The sequence below is a fragment of the Serinus canaria genome, chromosome 3 (assembly GCF_022539315.1).
Source record: "Serinus canaria isolate serCan28SL12 chromosome 3, serCan2020, whole genome shotgun sequence".
NCBI lineage: Eukaryota > Metazoa > Chordata > Aves > Passeriformes > Fringillidae > Serinus > Serinus canaria.
In genome coordinates this window covers 43,005,291-43,026,149 of record NC_066316.1, presented here as the reverse complement: position 1 = coordinate 43,026,149, position 20,859 = coordinate 43,005,291, and the positions used below count along the sequence as shown (strand labels likewise).

Below are 20,859 nucleotides of genomic sequence, written 5' to 3'. Positions count from 1 at the left end.
TGAAATTAAACTGTGTTTTATTATGTGGATTTAATAGATTGCCCAATGAGTCCTCAGGCTCGTTGTGTCACTTTGGGCACTACCGTAGTGTGAGAACAAACATGCACTCTGACAGAAGTGATTGTTTTCAAAAACAAAGTTTGATTTAGCAGACTGCAGTTATTGTACTGCTGGATGAAGGCTCTTTCTAGAGCAGGATTAGATGTTTGGTATTGAAATGGTGATAGAAAGGGATAACTCATCAGTGTAATAAACTGATGCACACCAGTAATTCCTTCTCTATTCCTTCTTCTCCTTGCAATACATTGAACTAACTGGAAGTTAAATTGTAACCAGGTATTCTGGTTATGTTGATACCCTAGTAAATTCTTCATGCTTGAAATCTGCAGATACCTGGGGTCCAAATACTGAAGCTGTACCCAGTAGATGATAGTTCTAGGATTTTGCAGAAAATAAGGCTTTTGTGTAGGTAGCTATCAAGGTGACAGGGTGCTGATGATGGTGCATGGAAGCTTCTATCTTTTCTGTGGAGATGGATATTTTATTACTTAACTAGACTCCCTGCCTAATGTAGGCCCTTCACAGAGACTATTGCAGAACCTTGATGTGGAATCTGAAACTCATATTGAAAGGTTTGGCTAATGTAGTTTTAAAAATTTAATGGACTGCTTGATATTTCTTTCAGAACATAATGCTCCTTGCAGGAACATTTGAATATTGCAGATTTTATAGTGGACTCTTAAATTTTATTATGTTGTCGTGACCTGCTGGCTGTATCATAGAGTCATGCTCTCTTTAATTGCAGAGTAGGTTTTATTAACCAGATTTTTAATAGGATAATATGGCTCTTGAACCCAAGGTATTAGTAGGAGTCTGTGCCTTATGTTGAAGCATTGATTTAATTAATACCAAGCTATGGTGCAGGGCAGGGAGTGCTCTAATTTCTGATGTGTGGTTACGATATGGTCACATTTGCTTGTTAAATGTTGTGGGTCTGTTTTTCAAATGTTATATTGGATATAATTGTGAAAGACATTTGATATCCTATACTTCTTTAACATAAATTTAAGTATCTTTTTAAAACCATAAAATAGAGATATGTCTTTATGTATCCTTTAAAATGAATTTAAAAGAAATATGTGAAATTTAAATTGAAAAGCTATCGTTCAATACCAGTGCCAATGTATTTTCTTGCACTGGTTGAGTAAGTAACAAAATCATAAGTAAAAGTTATATAAAGGTCAAACTACATATTTAAGAGGGAATTGCATTTCTTTTTGTGGGTTGTCTTTCACGCAAGAAAACTTACAGTTTGATCCATAGTGGGGAGTGGAGGTGGGGATTGCAGGCATGAAGTAATTCCTTCTCTGTTTTCCTGATATAGGAGGCAGCTGCAATTACAATTTTACCTATCTCAGTATACTGCAGTATCTGTTCTTTAGGCAGTGCTTGTGAAGCAGTGAAGCATATTTTTTCATATAAATGTTGGAATGATTGGTTTGATACTTTTAAATTAAGGTTTGAAAGCCTAATGTGACAAAAGAAGCTATCTGAAACCATGGAAATTCTTTTTTGAACCAGTTAAAACAAGCATTCTAGGGCTCTGTTTTGAATTCATAAGCAACGCTGTTGAATTTTTATACTGATTTCAAACATGGTAGTTTTATAAGCCTTTTTCTGCAGGAACTGTGTCCTCTATATATATTTTTTTTTTAATTTGTAGGAAGAATATGTTTTCCTAAGGCAAACAAACAGAAAATTATAAGAAATTTTCAGTTCTTACTCATTGTGGGAAAGCTTATTGTTTACTATTATTATAACATGCTTTTGTTAATTAGTCAGCAAGCTAAGTCAAACTAAACAGTAGTAACAGTCCTGTTTGCTTTTAAAACCCATGGCTATTTTTACAGCATTTAGAGTACTTTATGGGGGTATCTAATGAAGGATGCAATCACAATTGCATGTTATAACTTCCTCAATTACCAAGATGAACTATAAGATTGATATCTTATTAACAAAAGTTGGGGAGGGGAGGGTTTGTTTCTAATGCCTAAAGTCTATCAGAATGAAGAAAGGAGTGAAACAATACTAAGAAATTAGCAGAAGGAAGATTGAAATTTTAGCCTGCACAGTCATTCAACTTCTTAATCAAGTAATGGAAAACTGTGTCTATTTGGTCACATGAAAAGTTGTGCAGTGCACCAAACTAATATTAACCTTGCTGTGTCATTTCTGCATTCTTTGATCTGTTTGTTTTGTATGTAAAACTCAGTTAAAAACAAAAAAAAAAAAAAAAAAAAAAAAAAACCAAAAAAAAAAAAAGAAAAAAAGAAAGAAAAGGATCATGGTTGCATTGCTGAAGGCTCTTGTCTCCTACACCTTCTGTGTTGAAGGCAGTGAATGAGGATGAAGGGAAGCACAATCTTGGAACATAAACAGTTGAAAATTACATTGGAGAAATATATTCTGTGTATGCTTCAGCTGTAGAAGAGTTTGCACAATTCTGTGCAATTTGCTTAATTTGACCTTTTTTCATGGTGTTCCTCATTCTAAGAGCCCAAAATATGATTCTCAGAAGCGTGAAAAAAGTTTTAAAAATCTATGCATGGACTGAGGCAGTTTGAAATGGTGTTCTGAATAACTATGGCATTTCAGGGTCGGGGGGGAAGGCTGGAGAGATACCAACTTGACCCTCTGAAATGATATTTTATAACAGTGATTTCTCTGTGGAACCATTCCATGTCTGTGAGAAGAGATTATTAAGGTGGTTTTACCTCCTTAGGGAAGCTCAAACCAGAAAATCATGATTGCAAAATTTTGTGATGCCTCCAGTGTGTTCAACTATGATTTGTCAGCAGAGGTTGGACATGTCAGATTTTATTGGTGCCTCTTACAATGATATTTCTGATAAAAGAGTAACACTGAAAAAACAGGAATTCTGAATTCTGCTTTGGAACATTCTAGCTCTTCAGCTCATCTTCATCAAGATGTCTGCAACCCTATATTGGCTATTGATCTCCATTCTCAATACTTTCATCATCTATATTTTTAACTTCTTTAACTTTTTCATGTGTTTGAGTGACTCCAGGGACAGAGATTAAGTGCTACAGGATAAACTTGCATATTTACTACTAAAAAATTCAGCAGAGTGAAACATTTGGCTGGATCAGACTATGCATATATGGAGTATGTAGAATAGAATTTCTACTGTTGCTCATGGGTCTTCCCTTCAACAACCTTAAATAAGGCAGTTTGCTTTTTGTCTAGTATTTTTTCTTCTAATCTGTTTACCAGAACACAGATAACAAAAATATTCTTTGGGAGGGTTGATTCAGAAGCTTTAGTGCACAGTGATTTAATGTGTGAGAATTTATACAATTTACTTGCACTGCATATTTCTGTTAAGTCATTTATGCCAAGATATTTTCAGGATTAAGACTGTAAACTTTTTATACTCTGTTGCACTTTCTCTAGGTAACTTTAATTTAGTTGCAAACAGTAAATGTGGGTTTTTAACAAAAGCAAAGTTTGATCAAGACTCAGCTAAGGAATAGAGCAGAATTGTAGTTGAGACAGAGGAGTAAATTTTCACTGTTTCTTACTTAAACTTAATGTATTGCTTTGGAAGTGTTTAGGGTGTTCTCTTCATAGATATTGATTTAGTACACACTGCCTATCAGAAAAATAATGGAGATGGAATGTTGAGATTATAAAAAATCTCCAGTGGTAATCAATGTTGACTTAAAGGGTATGTGAAGCTTCTATGAACCAATTTCTGAAACAGTAACACTTAATTATTGAGTGCAGTCTGAGTCTACAGCAAATATGCCAAAGGCACCCTGATCCTATGTGGAACACTACCAGTACTTTTACCTGGGTTTACACTGTCTGTGAATGCTGTTAGTATTTAGCCACACTGCAAACTTCAGGCAGAGGTGGCAAGGCTGACTGTTTCTGATCTGTCTCTTCCTTCCACTTCCGCATTTATCATCCAGGCTTACAAATCCCTGGGAAAAGAAACATTAAAAAGTACACTTTGAGAACACAAGGAAAAGTATTTAGGTGCCGATTAATCATTTGCATTGTGGTCTGTGCACTCTGTCATTTGGTGGGGTCAAGGTGGGACTCTAAAGGAGAGATTGCAACCCCACCAAGAAATGTTCAGTTTGCTGCAAAGCAACTCTTTCTGAAATTTAAACAAATCAATGCTCTTTTAGAAAAACTTGATGCTTTATGACTTCTAAATGCCATGTCTCTAAAAGTTTTTTTAATGTAAAATTCCAGTTGCAGATTAATTTATAAAAGTTTCATATGTTCTCTGTTTTGGAGGGTGAAGAGACAGTTCAAAGATCTTTGAGCACATGACAGCAGATATTTTATTTTGAAATGTTTTCTACCTGCTTGGCGTGACAGTTTTGAAGCGTTCAAAGTACAATGCTGCACGAACACCTTTGTGCACCTGAAATCAACATATGTAATATACTTCTGACCAGGAATGCAAGACTCCTCTCTCTGTTCCCTCCTGTGAGACTGATGAGATTTTCATTTGTTCCACAGGGGTTGTTCAGAACTTTGTCGTATACCCATGGTGGAATACAAACTTGACAGTGAAGGCACCCCATGTGAGTATAAAACCCCTTTCAGAAGGAATACCACTTGGCATCGGGTGCCGACTCCCGCTGGGCAGCCTCTCTCTCGTGCCTCTCCAATCCTAGGAACATCTGACAGACTGCAGTGCCAGCAGCTTCTCCAGCAGGCTCAGACAGCCATTCCTCGTAGCACTTCCTTTGATAGAAAACTGCCAGATGGTGCAAGGTAATCCTCTCTCTGCTTAATGCCTGTCACCTTCCTAATGTCTGTTACTTTTGAAATCTCTACTTTCTAGAACTTTGGTGTCTTCTTTTTTAAGCCTTATTTTATTGAGTTGTGGCAGTATTTTTAATGCTGAGGTTGTACTAAGTAGCATTCACTGGACCAGTCTGCTTGAAACAAGTGACTTTTGGTGGTTGTGGTGCTAGTGGGCTGTACCAAGGATCCTACTGCTGAGGACAGCTGACCTTTCCCTTTAGTCCCAAATCAGTGAAGTGGGAAACTGCCTTATAACTTTTGGATCTTAATAATGTTCTGTTCCCCACCTTTTGGAAGACTATTTAAACAAATAATGAGTGTAAATAAAATGAACTCATTCCTTTAAAAATTAATTATTTAATCTCGTTACCAAGGTATTGGCATAGTTTCAAAGGGTTCTGTAACTCATTACCAGCCCTTATGCTTTGCTTTGCTTTTAATTAAACAAAGCAGAGCTTGTGATTTGAATATGTAACACCTCATAGATGATGGGATGTTGTTCTTAAATGTTAGCTCTGTTCTAATTTAATCATAATTCTTCATAAGATGAAACTTTGTTTTTAAAGATAAAAATTTGCAAATACATTTGACCTTTGAATTATTTAGGAAAACCATATGTCTTGAGCAGAACTGTGTCCTTTATTGTTTATAATTATTTCAGCTTATGCCTTTATGGGGTGATGTAGTTCTAATTTCCAAGGAAATAACTATTGCATGTTGAAAATATCTGAGTGATAAAAAAATCTGAAATACTGGTCTTAAGTGGGTTTAAAACAATTCTAGATGAAATCATTAAATGCCACAATTGCTACATTGACTACCTTATTTAGTAGAAAAGAATTAATGACTTTTTACATTGAAATGTACACAGGTAATAGTATTTGGAAATAAGTCTCATTCAGACTCCCAGTTATGACTATTTGATCATTTGTTCTTCTCCCCTACCCCTATCTCTATCCCCTGAAAAACTGAGGTGCATTTCTCTAAGCATTTAAATACAATTACAGAACTTAACCTTCACCTAATATCTTTTTAATTAAATTCTCGGTAACATCTAACATAAGGAGACAATGTATCAAATGTCTAGAAATACTTCATCATTTATGAAACTTTATTAAGCATACTGTATATTGATATAGAAAAGAAATGAAAGCTTTCTGACATGCTACTCAGTTCCAAAAAGACTTCACAAAACATAAGCTGCACTTCTTGTAACACTCAGCAAAGCATGTGTAAAAATGCTTAGACTAAGTCTATTCTTATCATGAAGAAATTTCTGTATCATTTAAGCAAAACAATAGCAGAAGTGCTGTTCTGGGGAAGACATGATACAGAGTATAAATAATGAAAAGAGAGGAAAATTATGGATTCTGGCTTGTAGGTCTTGAAACATGTAAAGAGAGGTACCTATTTGGTAAGGTCTTTCCAATGGGAAGAGGCATAGTTGATGATTTGCAGAGAGATGAGCTTAAAACAGAAGAGTTTGAAGTAAGGTGCATTAGTACTTATAAGTAGCCCTGCAAGGGTGAAAGTGTATACTCAGGCTAGGAAAATGATGAAGAGATTTTAGAGGGTCACAGACCCAGTATTGGTTTAAGAGTGTAAGCAGGGAAAAGCATGTTGATAAAACAGGGAAGATTTAACAGCCGATCTGAAAACAAGCTAAGGGTGAAGTCAGCAATAAAATTGTTACGTTTGGAAATAAAAAGAGGAAGAAGCAAAAGAAATATGGACTAGATATAGGAAGAGACTTAAGCAGCAAAAATTCAACTACTGTGACATATAATACTTAGGTGCCCAGTCCCTGGAGGGAAATTAGAGACTGAGAAGCTGAATGCTTATGCTCCTAATACAATTCCTGAGAATGAAGTGCTTTGAGGAGGCAGTCCAAGTATTTTGGTGTTGTTCAAGGAGTTTCCTCTACTTAGTCACTTAGAAGTACAAGGTTATCCTTAAGCTCTACTCCTGTTTTCACAAAGTGGCTGATTCTGTGACAGTTACTCATAGCATGTGCCTAAGTAAAGCTTTAGGTGAACTCACATTTCTGATTTTTCCACCAAAAAGCCTCTGTGTGCTTTAGTTCCTGAGTCACACTTGTTGGCAATGCATCCTATCGCCTGGAGTCTGGAATCCATTCTTTAAAGCAGATGGTTGGAATTTTTGTGTGAAGGAACTGTGTGAGGCAGTCATTGATGGGATTTCCGTGGTTCTCTTTTTGTGGCCACTCATTGTTTACTAGGCTATGGGCTTCACACTTGTCCAGCAAATGGGCAGTAAACATGTTTCATTCAGCCTTGGAATAGCACAAAGTAATATCCTGGCTTTGAGTACAATGTCCTAAACATCAGTCTGGAGGGTGGAAATACATGGGATGATAATTTGTCCATTCCTTAATGCTGGGTCACTTAATCTGTGCACGAAATGCATCAGTCTTGGCAGTAATTACAAGTTCATGGAACTGAATTAAGCTGGAGCCTATTGACTGACTTCACTTAATTGAGAGAGGTTCAGTCCTGTCAATACTTCTTAGAGAAAGACATGCTGAAAAATAAGGTACTACACTATTTATTGTACATTGGCTATTAGACAAAATTTAACACCTAATGTCTTTAAAAAACAAAATATAATAGCTACTGTCTTTTAAAATTTCAAGCTGAATGGTAACATTGCTTATTAAAAGGTCATGTTCTTGGGAAAGTATTTTGCATAAAGAAAAAAACACCTCTTCATTTCCTCCCTGAGTAGAAACTTTCATTTCTACATGAAAAAGAAAAGAGGGGAGAAAAAAGAAAAAAGGATAAACACAGGGAATTGAATTCAAGATAATGTCAAGATAATTGAAGGAAATTGTGTTGTGGTTATGGAATGATGTGCACAGAAGTGAAGGAAAGGATGTGATCAAATCCAAATTTAAGCATTATATTTCAACTGTCTGGAAATCTAACAAAACTACTTAGAGACATCGTTAAGGCATGAGGCTTAAAAGTTTAAATAACTAAGTACAAAATAATACCCTTCAGAAAAATTTTTTTGTTGTTTTCTATGTCAAAGGATTAATAAAATAAAACTTTTAAAAGTATTAGAATTGCCTCTTCCAATTTTACTAGCTTTAAAATTGGAATAAGTGCCAAGGAACTAATAATCATTTCTGATCCACTATGAGAGCTTTCCACTCATGAATTTAGAGACCTAATCCAGCTGCTCTGACTCCTGAGTAATCCCACTAATTCAGAACTAAAGCCAGATCTAGGGAAAATAGGATTTGGCACTTAGTCTTTCTCTTTTTGTGCCTTTTTATATATTCAGTTTAAAATATTTTATTTTTGAATAAATACTGTACTTTAAAAATTCTTGTTAAAGTTTTATGAAACTGAGATAAGCCTTTTAAAGTCCCCAAATGGATGTAACTGATTGTTCATACTGCATCTGCATTATTTATGAAAATGAATATATTTGATAAAAAAAGCAGAGCCCAGTTCAAATCTGAAACACTGAAGATACCTCAGTGCACTGTTAATGACTCTAAAATGAACATTACAGAAGTTCTCCAAGCAACCAGTCCTCATCCAGTGACCCAGGACCCAGCGGGAGCAGCCACTGGAGACAGCAAGTGGGATATGACGGGTATTGGTGATTTTTAAAAGCTTTTATTTAAATCTTGCAAGAGCTCCCATGCATCTTCTTTCTTAAGCAAAAATTTTATTGTCTTCTAGATTTATTTTTTTTCAAACACTGTTAGTATCCTTTAAGATGTACAGGTTTACTGATCTTTGATGTAACATGCATGCAACTGCAATTTTAAAGTCATCCTAATTTAACTTTTTAGGATCATATTTTTAAATTCAGGTTAATGACAAATGGTTCTTAGATGTATTTTCCCTGTAAAAGGCCAGATATCACCTAGAAACTCAGAACAAGAATAAAATAATAAAGCTTCCTCCTCCTTCTTCAGGAGCAAGATGTTTAACTAAAAAAAAAAAAAATCTTTATGGTCTTCAAAGGCTTTGTTTCCTGCTATGTTTGTTTTTGTGACACCCATTCCCTAGCATATGCCCTCAAAAAAGTAAGAATTTCAGAGGTTTTTTCTTCCTAAAAGGCTGTGCATAGATGGTCTTTTTGTTTCCCTGTTAATCCCTTGTTACTGAAATTTCAGAAGTTAGCTATCTGTACATAGCTAACTACCAATATAACTCATCTTATAAGAATATTATGTGAGACATCTGTTCCAAACTACTTTAAATTTATGACTTTGTTTTATGTATACAGCTACTGAAAACACTCCTGTTACTGAGCTATGACAGTATCTACAATAGAGTAATATAAAAGCATTCCATACTTGCCAAGTGGCTTTCAGAAGCTACTTTTCAGAGAAAAAAAAGGGAATATTGAAAGCATCAGCTTGACTCCTTGAAGCTTATTAATGCTTTGGCATGATTGATTGTGGATAAGATATTCCAAGTAGCAGATATATATGCAGTATCTTGTAGACTCTTCAGGGAATTTCACATAACTCAGTGAAATCTCTGGCAGCTAAATAGATGGTAATAATTCAAATAAAACTGTAGCTCTTTTTTTTTTTTTTTTTGACAGTCAACTCATCAAAATGCATCTTGTGTCATTTTTTTTTTCCAGCACAGTTATTTCTAATAGCAATCTAGGTTTTAGTTTGTTGCTTTCTGAAATGTTTAAACTTTTGCAGTGCAATACAAAGCAGTGGATCTGTTACTAACTTACATATTCTCAGTGTGAAGCCCTGCAAAACTACAATTACTTTCTGGGGGGCTTAGATCACAAAGAGGTTAAGCATATATTACCATGGTTCTTCACTGCAAAAGCCTTTGGGTTTATAGCCCCAAGAATGCATTTCTTCTTAAAGTTCAATGTCTTCTTGGCATGTTCACACTTCAGATACAGCAGTGTGCTTTTGAAAAGGGGCATATAAATATTTCTATGCAGTGTTTGGAAATGTTTGGGAATTATGATTATATTTAAAAGTCACAAAATACTTGCTTTTAAGAATCAAAAGGTGTGTAATTCATTATGTAGCTAATCTTGTAGAATAAAAACCTTAACAGCTTAATTTTCTGCTTACATTAAAAGATGCCAGTCCCCTTTACTCCATGAACATCACCAAGGTTCAGTCTCACTGGAGTGTGAAGGAGGGAGAGAACGAGAGGAAGCTTTGGAAGGAAGTAGACATTCTGGTAATAAAACCCACTCTATCTTTCAAGTACATGTTCTTTGCAATGCGGTGCCTGTTGAAATGCAGCCACCTCCCCATGTGGAGGTTTGACTCACTGAGAGCGTGTGATGTGGCAGTGAAAGTTATGACATTCTGCAAAGATACCTGTGTCTGATTGCAGAGGGAGCAGGTTTGAAACCTGATGCTGAGTGGTGTGCCTTTCTCCATTATTTTTGGCAGAAGCCAAGTGGCATGCACCATCAACCAAAGTCCTGAGCTCCTACAAAGAGCGAGCTTTACAGAAAGAAGGCAGTGGCAAGGAGTCTCCAAACAAGCTCTCACATGTAAGTCTTTTCCTTGGATGTCATTCAGAACTCGAAAAAAAACAAACCCCAGAAAAGAAACAACAAAAAACTACTCTGGTCTTGCAGAAATAAATCTTAAAAATACATTTTAGTAATTAGTAAAGACCACTGTGTGTTTTGGGAGGCAAACATTATGCTCACCCAGATGTGGGTTGAATCAAATATGCTCAATCTTTGTTTACAAACTCAGAATTCTAAGAGAGCTTGGGTCTGAGGCATTGAGAAGATAAAACTAGTATAGTCTTCACTCAACTGTGAATTTATAGCTTCATTTATACTGTCTTGTTTAATATGTGGAGTATTTAATTACCCTTTAAAAGAAAATAAAATTATATTTACCATACAGCTTTTCATCTTATGTGAAATACCCATGGAGTGTAATCATTATAAATGTAACTTGTGTACTGGGAACGCTGAACAGATTTTCTAGTCTACCTTGTTTAGTAGCTTGTCTTCAGTAATGGCAAAATCCTCGACAGCCTAGTGATGGAAAGTACATAATGTTTGTTACCTGGAAAATCTGCTATATGTAGTAGAAGTCTGTACACTGTAAACTTACATTTTATGTGTGAGCAACAGCATCTCCTAGCATCTGCTAGGGGAGGGGTCTCATGAAAAAGTTAGTCACCTTTCTCATTTATATCCTAGTTAAAAGTCCATTTGCCCTAGTAGAAGTCCATCTGCCTTTATTCTGGCTACTGTCAGAGACATAAGTTAAAAATCTCTCTATAAAATTTATTTTAAAAGGTAAATAACAAAACCCCTGGACTTTATTGGCTCAAAAGTCTGACGTAATTATTCCACTTCAATAGCCATACTTAGTTGAGGGCCTTATGACTTGAGTTACTTTCATCTGGTACACATACATCACAATTGGCTTCAATTTAACAAGCCACACATCCAATTGGATTGGATCCAATGAGCTGCATATTTCAGCCACACTGAGAAAAAGCCAACAATAATTCAGTCTTTGGTGATTTTCAGATTTGCAGTAGAGCTTGTTTAAACAAATAACTACCAAGGCTTCTAGCTTTAACAAATGCTTATTTTAACTGTTCAGAAATGCAATTTTATGGATGTTAAGTAGGTCCTATAATCAGAAAATGCAATTCTGATTTTAAGATTTGTGATAGAAGATGGAACTAGAGCCTTTTTATTTGCAGTGACATCAACCTTTAATGTGTCTAGCCAGCTGTGCAATTCATTTCACAGAAACTGGTGGTATAATTGGCTCTTTTCATACTTTGCAGTTATATGATAGCATACTGTAAAAAAAAAAAATAAAATGGTCTTTGAATGGCACAAATGCAGTCATTTATATGAAAATTGATCTCTTACTATTTAATTTGAGGGGGATGTCTTTTGGTTTGTTTTCTTGTTGTTAAGATTGGGGACAAAAGCTGTTCCAGCCACTCCAGCAGCAACACCTTATCCAGCAATACATCCAGCAACAGTGATGAGAAGCACTTTGGTTCTGGAGACCTGATGGATCCCGAGCTGCTTGGATTAACGTACATAAAGGGGGCTTCCACGGACAGCGGGATCGATACGGCGCCCTGCATGCCGGCTCCCCTGCTGGCCCCGCTGCACCTGGCCGGCAGCAGGTCCGCAGTGCACTGCCACACGGAGCAGTGGCCGGAGCCTTCGGAGCCTCCCGGGCCCGACGAGGATCCAGCTAAGATCTATGCTGTCCATAGCTATGCCTCTGCTATCTCTGCTAGCCACACGGCTGAGGGCAGCATGGGAGACCTGAGCGAAATCTCCTCTCATTCCAGGTACGCCTTTCTTACAAAGCAGGGCTTGTGGGTTATGGGTTAACATACAGGTAATGCTTCTGTGTTGTTTTGGTTCTGTTTACCCTTCTTTGAAACTGAACTTAAAAGATGTTGATCTTTTTTCTTATATTCAAATGCCTGAATGAGCAGTTTTCAAGTAATTTTTGATGAGTCTGCCTGGACAGCATAGCCAGACCTCCCAGATCTGATGGAGGCCTTACACATGACCCTTGCAAATTGCTTAGGTTTTTCAAAATTGGGAAACATCCTTGAGTAAGATAGACATTTGCACCTAGAACTTATTTCACATACTTTTGCTTTGCTGAGGGAAATCAGAAAAATTTGGATAATTTTTACATACAAATAAGCTGCATTGCGTACCATCCCCCCTAATTTACATTTTTCTGATGTACGCTTTACAGTTTTGCTTGTTGAATGGCATTTATGATTGATTTTCAGCTTTTCTTTTTGTTACCAATGAAATGTGTGCATGGTACATCTGTTGTAAAGCTTGTTGAAAGTACACTTCTATAGCTGGTTGCCTTTATCTTCCAGTTCCTGTTTTATGGTGACTTTGAAATTGAAGCTTTGGTCTATGTGTTAAGGTTTTTACTCTGTAAAGGATAGAAGGAAATTGTTTGCTCTTCTTTGCCTCTGATTATCCTGTTTTCAGTGTCAATCAGTACGGGAAAATAAACAAATAATATCTTGTATACTGATTTTCTTATATGCTTGCCACAAGTGAATTTGTCTTGTATGGTTATTCTGAAGAAATTTATTCTTCAAGTGTTTGCTTTAGTTTATTTGAATAGATTTTAGAGTGTTCACTAAAAGCGTGTCTTAGAGCCTACTAGTGCTATTATTCATAATAAAAGGGCTGTTAAAATTATCCAGAGGATTGTCTTGTTGAACTGAAATTTACTGGTTAAATTTGCTGGTAATTTAATATTAGTGTGTCTGATTGAAAGGCACAGCCTAATCTTGCATCAACTGCAAAATTATTGTGAAATGGAAAAGCACATAGGTTTTATGACTGGGGAGATGTTTGAGTAATTCCCTATATAGTTCTTTATGTAAATGTGTGTGTACATATTTACTTAAAATTGCACACACAAATTGAATATATATATATATATATATATATATATAAAAATTAAGGCTTTTAGTTTTGGTTCGCATCAGTTTGCATTGGTATTTCAGCTAGCTGAATGCCATGCATTGTTTGTTCTAGAAACTCATCACAATTCTGTTCTCAAAGAGCTTTAATGTGTACACAGTTGGTGTGTAGAAAATTACTGTGCCCATTTTGCTTCATTGATTTTAACCTTCAGAAAAACTCAACTGTGGGAATTATTGCCGCATACCAGGCAAAGCGTTTCTGATTTGTTGTTGCATAGCATATTAAATTTTTCCTTTTGTGTGTTTCCTTCACTTTTCCAGTGGGTCACATCATTCAGGAAGCCCATCAACACACTGCTCTAAAAAGAGTGGCTCCCTAGATACCTCCAAAGTTTATATTGTGTCGCAGAATAGTAGTCAACAGATGTCTGGGTCGATTTCAAAACCCTACCACAGACAAGGAGCAGTGAGTAAATATGTCATTGGATGGAAAAAATCGGAAGGAAGTCCTACACCTGAAGAATCTGAAGTTTCAGAATGTCATGAGTAAGCACTCTGTTTTACTTCGTTGGGGGAAGAAGGGTAGTGAAAATCAATTTTAAAATAGGATGGAAAAAATTGCAAATTCTGTTTTGCCTTTAAATGTTCAGGATTTTTTTCCTGTACCTTTGTTTATCCAATGAAGCTTGACACTGGAATAGTCCATGAGAAATGTGTTGTTCTTAGGTGGAAGAAAAAGGCTTGAACTCAAAGGACAACATGCAGTGCCTCAAATATAGAGAGATAATACTTTCACAATGGTGCATCCGTAGTAAGGAATGTTTGGATCTGCTGTTTAAAGCTAACCTTAAAATTCCTGCTGGCTTCAAAATCATTTTTGAGGATAATGTCCTTGCTTTCTTTTTTGGTGCTGTTTCTCAATAAACCATAGCCAATCACTTTACATCTCAATAAATTGACAGGATGAAGTGCAAATGTATGTAACATTTGTAATTGATGTAATGTAGCATGTTCAACTGTTTAATTGGGATTATTCTTTATTTAATGGGAATGGGTTATTTTTATCTAATACCTAATTTTGCATATGTGTGCATATTTATGGCAAGAGTAATATTTAAAAATATATGCTAGAATATATATGCTATGAAATATGAATCTGAAGTTAAGCTCTTATATTCATAATTTTTAAAGGAGAAGACATTACTACCCTCCTGTCCTGGTTGTATGTGTTCCTTTGTGTTAACAGAGATGTGATTTTGTTTCTCTCCCACAATTTTTTAATTACATAAATTGTTTGGTCATAGAAGCATTTCATTTGTAGTGGGCTAACTTCAGGGTTTCCCACAAATTTTTGGATTTTGAAATCAATGAACTACTCAAACAATGTCTCCTTATTTTGAATGGCAGCCTTAAAATTAAATTGCATAATGAATTGGGGTATTTAGATTAAAAATTGAAAAATTATCTTCAAGAGATAGTTCTGTTCAAGAACTATTAATTGAATATGACAACAGCTCCTATATCAAAAAATATTTTCAGATTTTTCCATGGCATACAGAATTGCCTCACCTCTTTCTTTCTAGGAAAGCTCTCTATATCACAGAGAGAAACTATCTCTCTGAGGATAATTATGTTGAAATAAAATAGCATCTCTAATTATCAGTGATGATGAATATCAGGTCAATTGCTGAATGTTGTGCCACTGTAGGTTATAATTCAGTGAGAATTACACCTTACCATAGCAAAGCTTATTTTGTCTCTGCTGAAGGCAGTCATTGATGAGGCTGCACTTGGCAGAGAGCAATGGCTTCCAGTGTGTTCTCTGTGAGTCGCAATCTCCGGATCCTTCTGTTACATTCAACCTGTAAAGTCCTGTCTCTCCTTTCTCACTGGAAGGAGCTGAAGGTTAATAATTCAGTTTGACAGTCTTGTTGACTGTAACTAGATTTTTATGTGCTGATAGTTAAAGACACCTGTTTAATTTATCTAAATAGCTTTATGAAATTGCTGGTAATAAAATACACTTACACTGGGCAATTGATTGCCAGTGCATTTCAAACATTGCTATGATGACCATAGTAATTCTGCCATATTGTGAAACTGGCGAAATATTTATTTTTTTACTTGCTATGGAAGTAAAAGCTAAAGTATTTTCAGATGAACCTTTGGAAATGTTGAAAAAAATATAACTATTGTATTGATAGAGAAGTGTGGTGTGTAAAAAAGAGAGGCTGGCTAGGAGAAACAAGGATTATGCTTTTTGAAATTGTTCTTTAGAATTCCTAAACTCCATTCCTCAGTGGTTTAAGAATTTCATTTTGTACCCACAAACAGTTTCATAAAGGTTAAGTGATCAAAAAAATTTTCTAAACAGTGTGCTGTGTCAGGAGATATTCTAACAATTTTGACTTTGACAGAAAATGATTGCAGTCTTTCAAATCCAATTTCTTGCTAAAACCACCCATTTTCTCGACAGAGTGTATGATGATATTGATGCTGTGTCTGCATCGAGTCCACTCCAAACTTCTGTCAGGAATGCTATTGTTGAAAGCCAGCAAGTCTTGTCCAAAGAAGATTTTCTGAAGTTGATGCTGCCAGACAGCCTCTCTGTGGAGGAAGGGAGAAGAAAGGTTGGCTACTTCCTTTGGCTCTATGTACTTCAGTCTTTCAGTAACCTTAGAAGTGGGTTTCTGGTATGCCCAAAATGGCCATACAGAATGCTAATTTTATTCTATGGGGATGACCATAGGTCCCAAAGTATCACATCCCTTATTTCATGAGGATGGGAAATGTTTGTTTGATGATTATTTGTAAAATCCAGTATTTGTTTAAGTATGTCTTTGCTTAGCTTGACCAGTGTAGGTTGAGCCACTTCATTATAATTTGAAAGGTTAATAGTGACATTTTCACTCCAAGAAAGAAGGCCTAAATTTGTACATCTTGTGTGATATTAAAATACATGAATAAAAGTAGCCCACTTTCCTCTGCCCTGTAATAGTACCAACAATTTGCTAGAAATCCAAATCAGTTTCATGTAGGTATCAGTGGCAGCTGCTCAGAAGGCATAATTGTCAATGCTACTGGAGAGCCTGGATCTAATCTTTACAGTATGAAGACAGTTGGTAATGCTTAATAGATCACAATAAGTGGATAGTGGCCTTAAAATTTTCTGCTCCCCCAAGTAAATGGTTCTGAATGCTGTGCTTAATGTGGAATAAAGAACAAAGCAATTAAATTATTTGAGATAATTGTCACACTTCCATATTAAGTCAATGCTCTCTTAACCCACTGTGTTTATACAATATGCTAAATAGCATAATCATCATGTCTGAACAAAAGTAACATATAGGAATCTTCTTAAGTGCGGAGTTGAATTTGAATTTCAGATAATATATATTTTATAATATGAGGTATGTTATGTGTGCATTATATATGCTTTTGTGGGTCATGTCCTAGAGGTTTTTATGATTTATGATTGATACAGTAATTGGGGGGGGTTTTGTGAAGATTCCAAGAATTGCCAGTGTTTCTGGCTGCCTGAACAAAGAGAGAGGAGGTGTGGCTGGGATAAATGACTGCTATCCCTTCCTCTCCAAGGCACCAAAACAAAAGTTAAGTAAGTGAGACTATGGGCACTGACTCCCAAGGAGCCCCAGCCACAGGAGCTGGCAGTGTACAGTCTGTGGCTATGCCTGCATAGAGGGTAGGAGCCTTGATATTGGTGAGCCAGTTACCTTTGACAGTGAAGTCAGAAATGAGTATGTGAGAGTCTACTCTATATTCAGTGTTTGCAAAAGCTGTTCCTCTTAAGTATTTGTTCTGCATAGGAGACATGGAACACACAATTAATTACAAAAGAAACATGTAATTGTACGCAGGACAAACTAGTAGAATAATTACAGCATTAACTATGCTTTGTAGATGTAAAGAAAACGGTGTTTGCATTGCTGAGAATTAACTTAAAAAGTGTACCAAGTAGAATGATCCAGCTTTACAATAAAGTAGCATCTTGTTTTACTGCAGATATTTGGGTTGTGGTCTAAGTAACTTTTTGAAATGCATAAACAGTTTTCACTGAACCCTGTTACCCTTTTTTTCTAAGCCTGTTATGTGATATCCAGAGAGATGCACTGTTTCAAGTCATTTTTATCATCCAATGAATTATGTGGCAGCATATATCAGTTCAGAATGCTTAACAGTAAAGCATGGTCATTTCAAATTAAAATCAAACAGTTCTGTGTATAGTCTTGCATACGTGTTGCCAGAGTTGGTAACCTTATATACATTTCTGTAAAACATTGCTGTCATAAGGCTATGAAGATTTCATTTAACATTTCGTGATTACTAAACCAGCACAGTATCTGATGAATTCATGGTGATATATTCCAAAATATTGAGAGGAAGTCTGAATATCCAATTCAGTAACTTTTTTGAGGCCCCAGTAGATCTGATATGGCAGAAGAAATCCCTGATCTTCTCTATTAGTTCAAGAATTCCAGAGTGCCTGTCCAGAAAAACACTCCCAAGAGCTGGTGATGGGAATAGGATTGTATGAATCACTTCAACCAGCAATACGTGTTCTTATTTTTATCTTTAGTTTTCGTGTTATGGAAACCTTTCCCCACGGAGGACGCTTTACCGCACCCTCTCTGATGAAAGCATATGTAGCAATCGAAGGGGATCTTCCTATGCCAGCTCTCGAAGCTCAATGATAGACCAGGCCTTGCCAAATGACATCTTGTTCAGCACTACTCCACCATACCACAGCACATTGCCTCCCAGAATGAGCCTGACTCCTGGAATGGGAAATCTGAGAAGTAAGTCATTGTTGCTGTCATTGCTGAGTTTGGAATATTTGTAGTACGCTCAAACGAATCACCAGGTATTAAGTGAGATTTTACTTTTAAGGTGAAATTAAGAAAGGTCAATTCACTGCTCTAGTTATCCTAGTAAAAAAATATTTGGTCAGCAGTACGTGCTCATGCTTGCTGTTATTTCAATTCATGTTTATCATGTTTGGAGACAATATTCACTTTACTTCCCAAAGAATTGTCATGAGATCACTGATAGGCAAAAAACTTTATCTGAAGATATTTCTAGTTATCATTTTATTTTCCTGTGATGACCTAATTAACTCAAGCCGGCCTGTTTTTTGTTGTTTTGTTTTGTTTGTTTTTTTTATGTGCAATTTGAATTATTGAAATATTCACAAATATATTTGTAATAATAGATAAATGGAACAGCTTTTGTGCACATGATCCTTTTAGTAACATCTTTAAAGGAAATGTGCAATAAATGTCGACTTTGACTTCTATTTCCAAATTGAATTTGCTGGTACCTTTTTTAACATACTAGTAAAAGCTTTACAAATGGCATTTCATTTTTAATGGCAGAAGAAGAGTAGTCTGAGGTGCTAAGTAAAAACTATTTTATGAATGTGGTTTTTACTTGTGAAGTTTTTGTATGTGACCCCTTTATTATCTGCTTAGCTTGCAATAATTCCAGGATGAGCTATGAAGTTAGTAGTAATTTAAAAAAAAAAAACAAATGAAAAGCCCAAATCAACACAGATATATATATACATATTTGTTAAATATCTATGTTTGTTTACTTAATAAGAGTGAATTGTTTTTTCAAAAATGCTGAATATATATGCTTTTCAGTTAGTTTAGGCTGGCGTATAGTGGACACCTGGAGTTGTTGTGCAATCTGGAAGAAAAAGCCCTATTTTCTTTAGCTACTCTAATTTTGCATCACAGCTGACTGCAATTTAAAAAATGGACTCTGAAGTCCGTAGTTAAGAAGCTGTGGGTGAATTTCTTGAAAGCATTAAGGACATTTTAGGCCCATGTCCAGGGAGAATGCAGCCAGATGATTTAAAAGAAGTAGCAATAAAAAGGGCTCTGTCATTCATCTTGTCCTTCAGGAACGAGCAGTCATCTCCTAACTTTGAGAAACAAGCTTTATATACAAAACACTTTTCTAGTTAAAGTGGCCTCAGCCATGAGACCAAGTTTTGGTCACTAGCCACTGATTAATTTCAAGCTGGTATCCCAGAGAAGTGCTAAAATCTTGCTTCAGGTGGGAATGCGTGCTTGGTGTACCTTTTGCCATTCTAAAAATATTCTTCTATCAGAGTGAAACTCTTTACTATAAATTTAACCTGAGGAGATCCTATTCCTTCATGGGTAGCAAATGGAGATCCATTTTGTTTCACAGGAGATTAAGTCAGTGGATTTTTGTCATGTGTGAAGGAGCTGCATAGTACACAGTTAGGCATCCTGATTGTATTTTCTTTTTTGTTTTCCTCTATGTTAGGCCTTGTTTTTGAGAGCCATTTCTTGTGCATGTAAACATGCAATGAGATCAAACGTTCCACTTCCTTTACTTCAGGAGATTGGCACTAGGCAATTAACTGTGTACATCCAAGCTTTGTGCTGCTCCTCCAGCAGTGATATTTTAGTGGGTTTTGTATTAGTTCTGTCTTAGACACCTAATATTTCATTCTTGCTGCTTATTAGATACAGAAAGTTATATATACACCTATATATAACTGGAGAAAAACCCCAGGAAATCAGTATCCTGTCAGTCAAAAACTGATCCAAGGCAATTCATGCTGGTTTCATATGCAACCTCTATTTTCTGCTTCTGGTTCTGTGTTTTAAAAGTACTTATCAATGCCAGCTATATAGAATCTTATGTGGTGTTTGTTTCAAGGATGATTTAATTGGTTATGTGTAATACTCTGAAAAAAACCCACATCATGGCTTGCCCACCTATGTTTTAAAAATAAGGTTAGTCAGTTTCTCCATATGAGAAACTAACTTTGGCTCTTTTTATCTAGTCAGTGTCTAGTAGGTATTTACATTCTACAGCAGCGATGTGACAGGTTTCTTTTTCATTTATAATTTAAACATAAGGTTGTAGTTTCAGATATCAGGATTCATATCCTGTCATAGAAATGTCTTTTGTGTGTGATCTCAAAGCATTTTAATTTCACTGATGTTTAATGTTTATAGATATCAGTGGAAATAGCATGGTTTTGGCTGAAACCAGTTTTAGAAATGTATATTCTTGCACATTATCCAAGAAATAATGAAATATGAAATACTGTGGCAGCACCAAATCTCATGAGACCCCCTCTAGCAAGGCAAAGAGTGTGATTAATAGGTAAGCAAGGCAGCACCAAAACCAAAGAGTAATAGGTGACCCTGAAGGCTTTCTGTTTACTGAGAAATCAGAATAATGAGACAGAATGACCACACAAATAAAGAAACTTCGTCTATGTGTGGTGTCGACTGTAAGAAGATGATGGGGAAAGTGAAGCTATAGGACTTTTTAATTATTGTTTTATAAGTGACATAAAGTGATTGTTGTTTTATAAGTAAGGAAGCGACGTGAAAAAGAGAGTTGCTTTCAGTAAATCTTGAATCTTGCAAGGTCTGACAGTCCAGTGCTGTTGATTGCAAACGGTACACAAATGTAGAAATATTCACCTTATTTTATCTTATTTTTAACTTAAATCAGAAAGGAGAATTTGTGTAGGTAAGGACTCTGTAATTTTACTTTG

General features: G+C 35.8%; 1 protein-coding gene across 4 annotated transcripts in view; it reads left to right on the top strand.

Annotated features, from left to right (window-relative positions):
* The window catches only part of SIPA1L2 (signal induced proliferation associated 1 like 2), a 126,942-nt gene that overhangs the window by 91,666 nt on the left and 14,417 nt on the right, over window positions 1-20,859 (top strand). For all 4 annotated transcript variants that reach the window (XM_050972324.1, XM_050972322.1, XM_050972323.1 and 1 more), the window contains exons 11-18: window positions 4,558-4,815; window positions 8,389-8,472; window positions 9,949-10,052; window positions 10,271-10,374; window positions 11,782-12,170; window positions 13,611-13,835; window positions 15,766-15,919; window positions 17,887-18,106. In XM_050972324.1, the coding sequence (XP_050828281.1) occupies window positions 4,558-4,815; window positions 8,389-8,472; window positions 9,949-10,052; window positions 10,271-10,374; window positions 11,782-12,170; window positions 13,611-13,835; window positions 15,766-15,919; window positions 17,887-18,106 (1,538 nt within the window). The remainder of the gene's footprint in view (window positions 1-4,557; window positions 4,816-8,388; window positions 8,473-9,948; window positions 10,053-10,270; window positions 10,375-11,781; window positions 12,171-13,610; window positions 13,836-15,765; window positions 15,920-17,886; window positions 18,107-20,859) is intronic.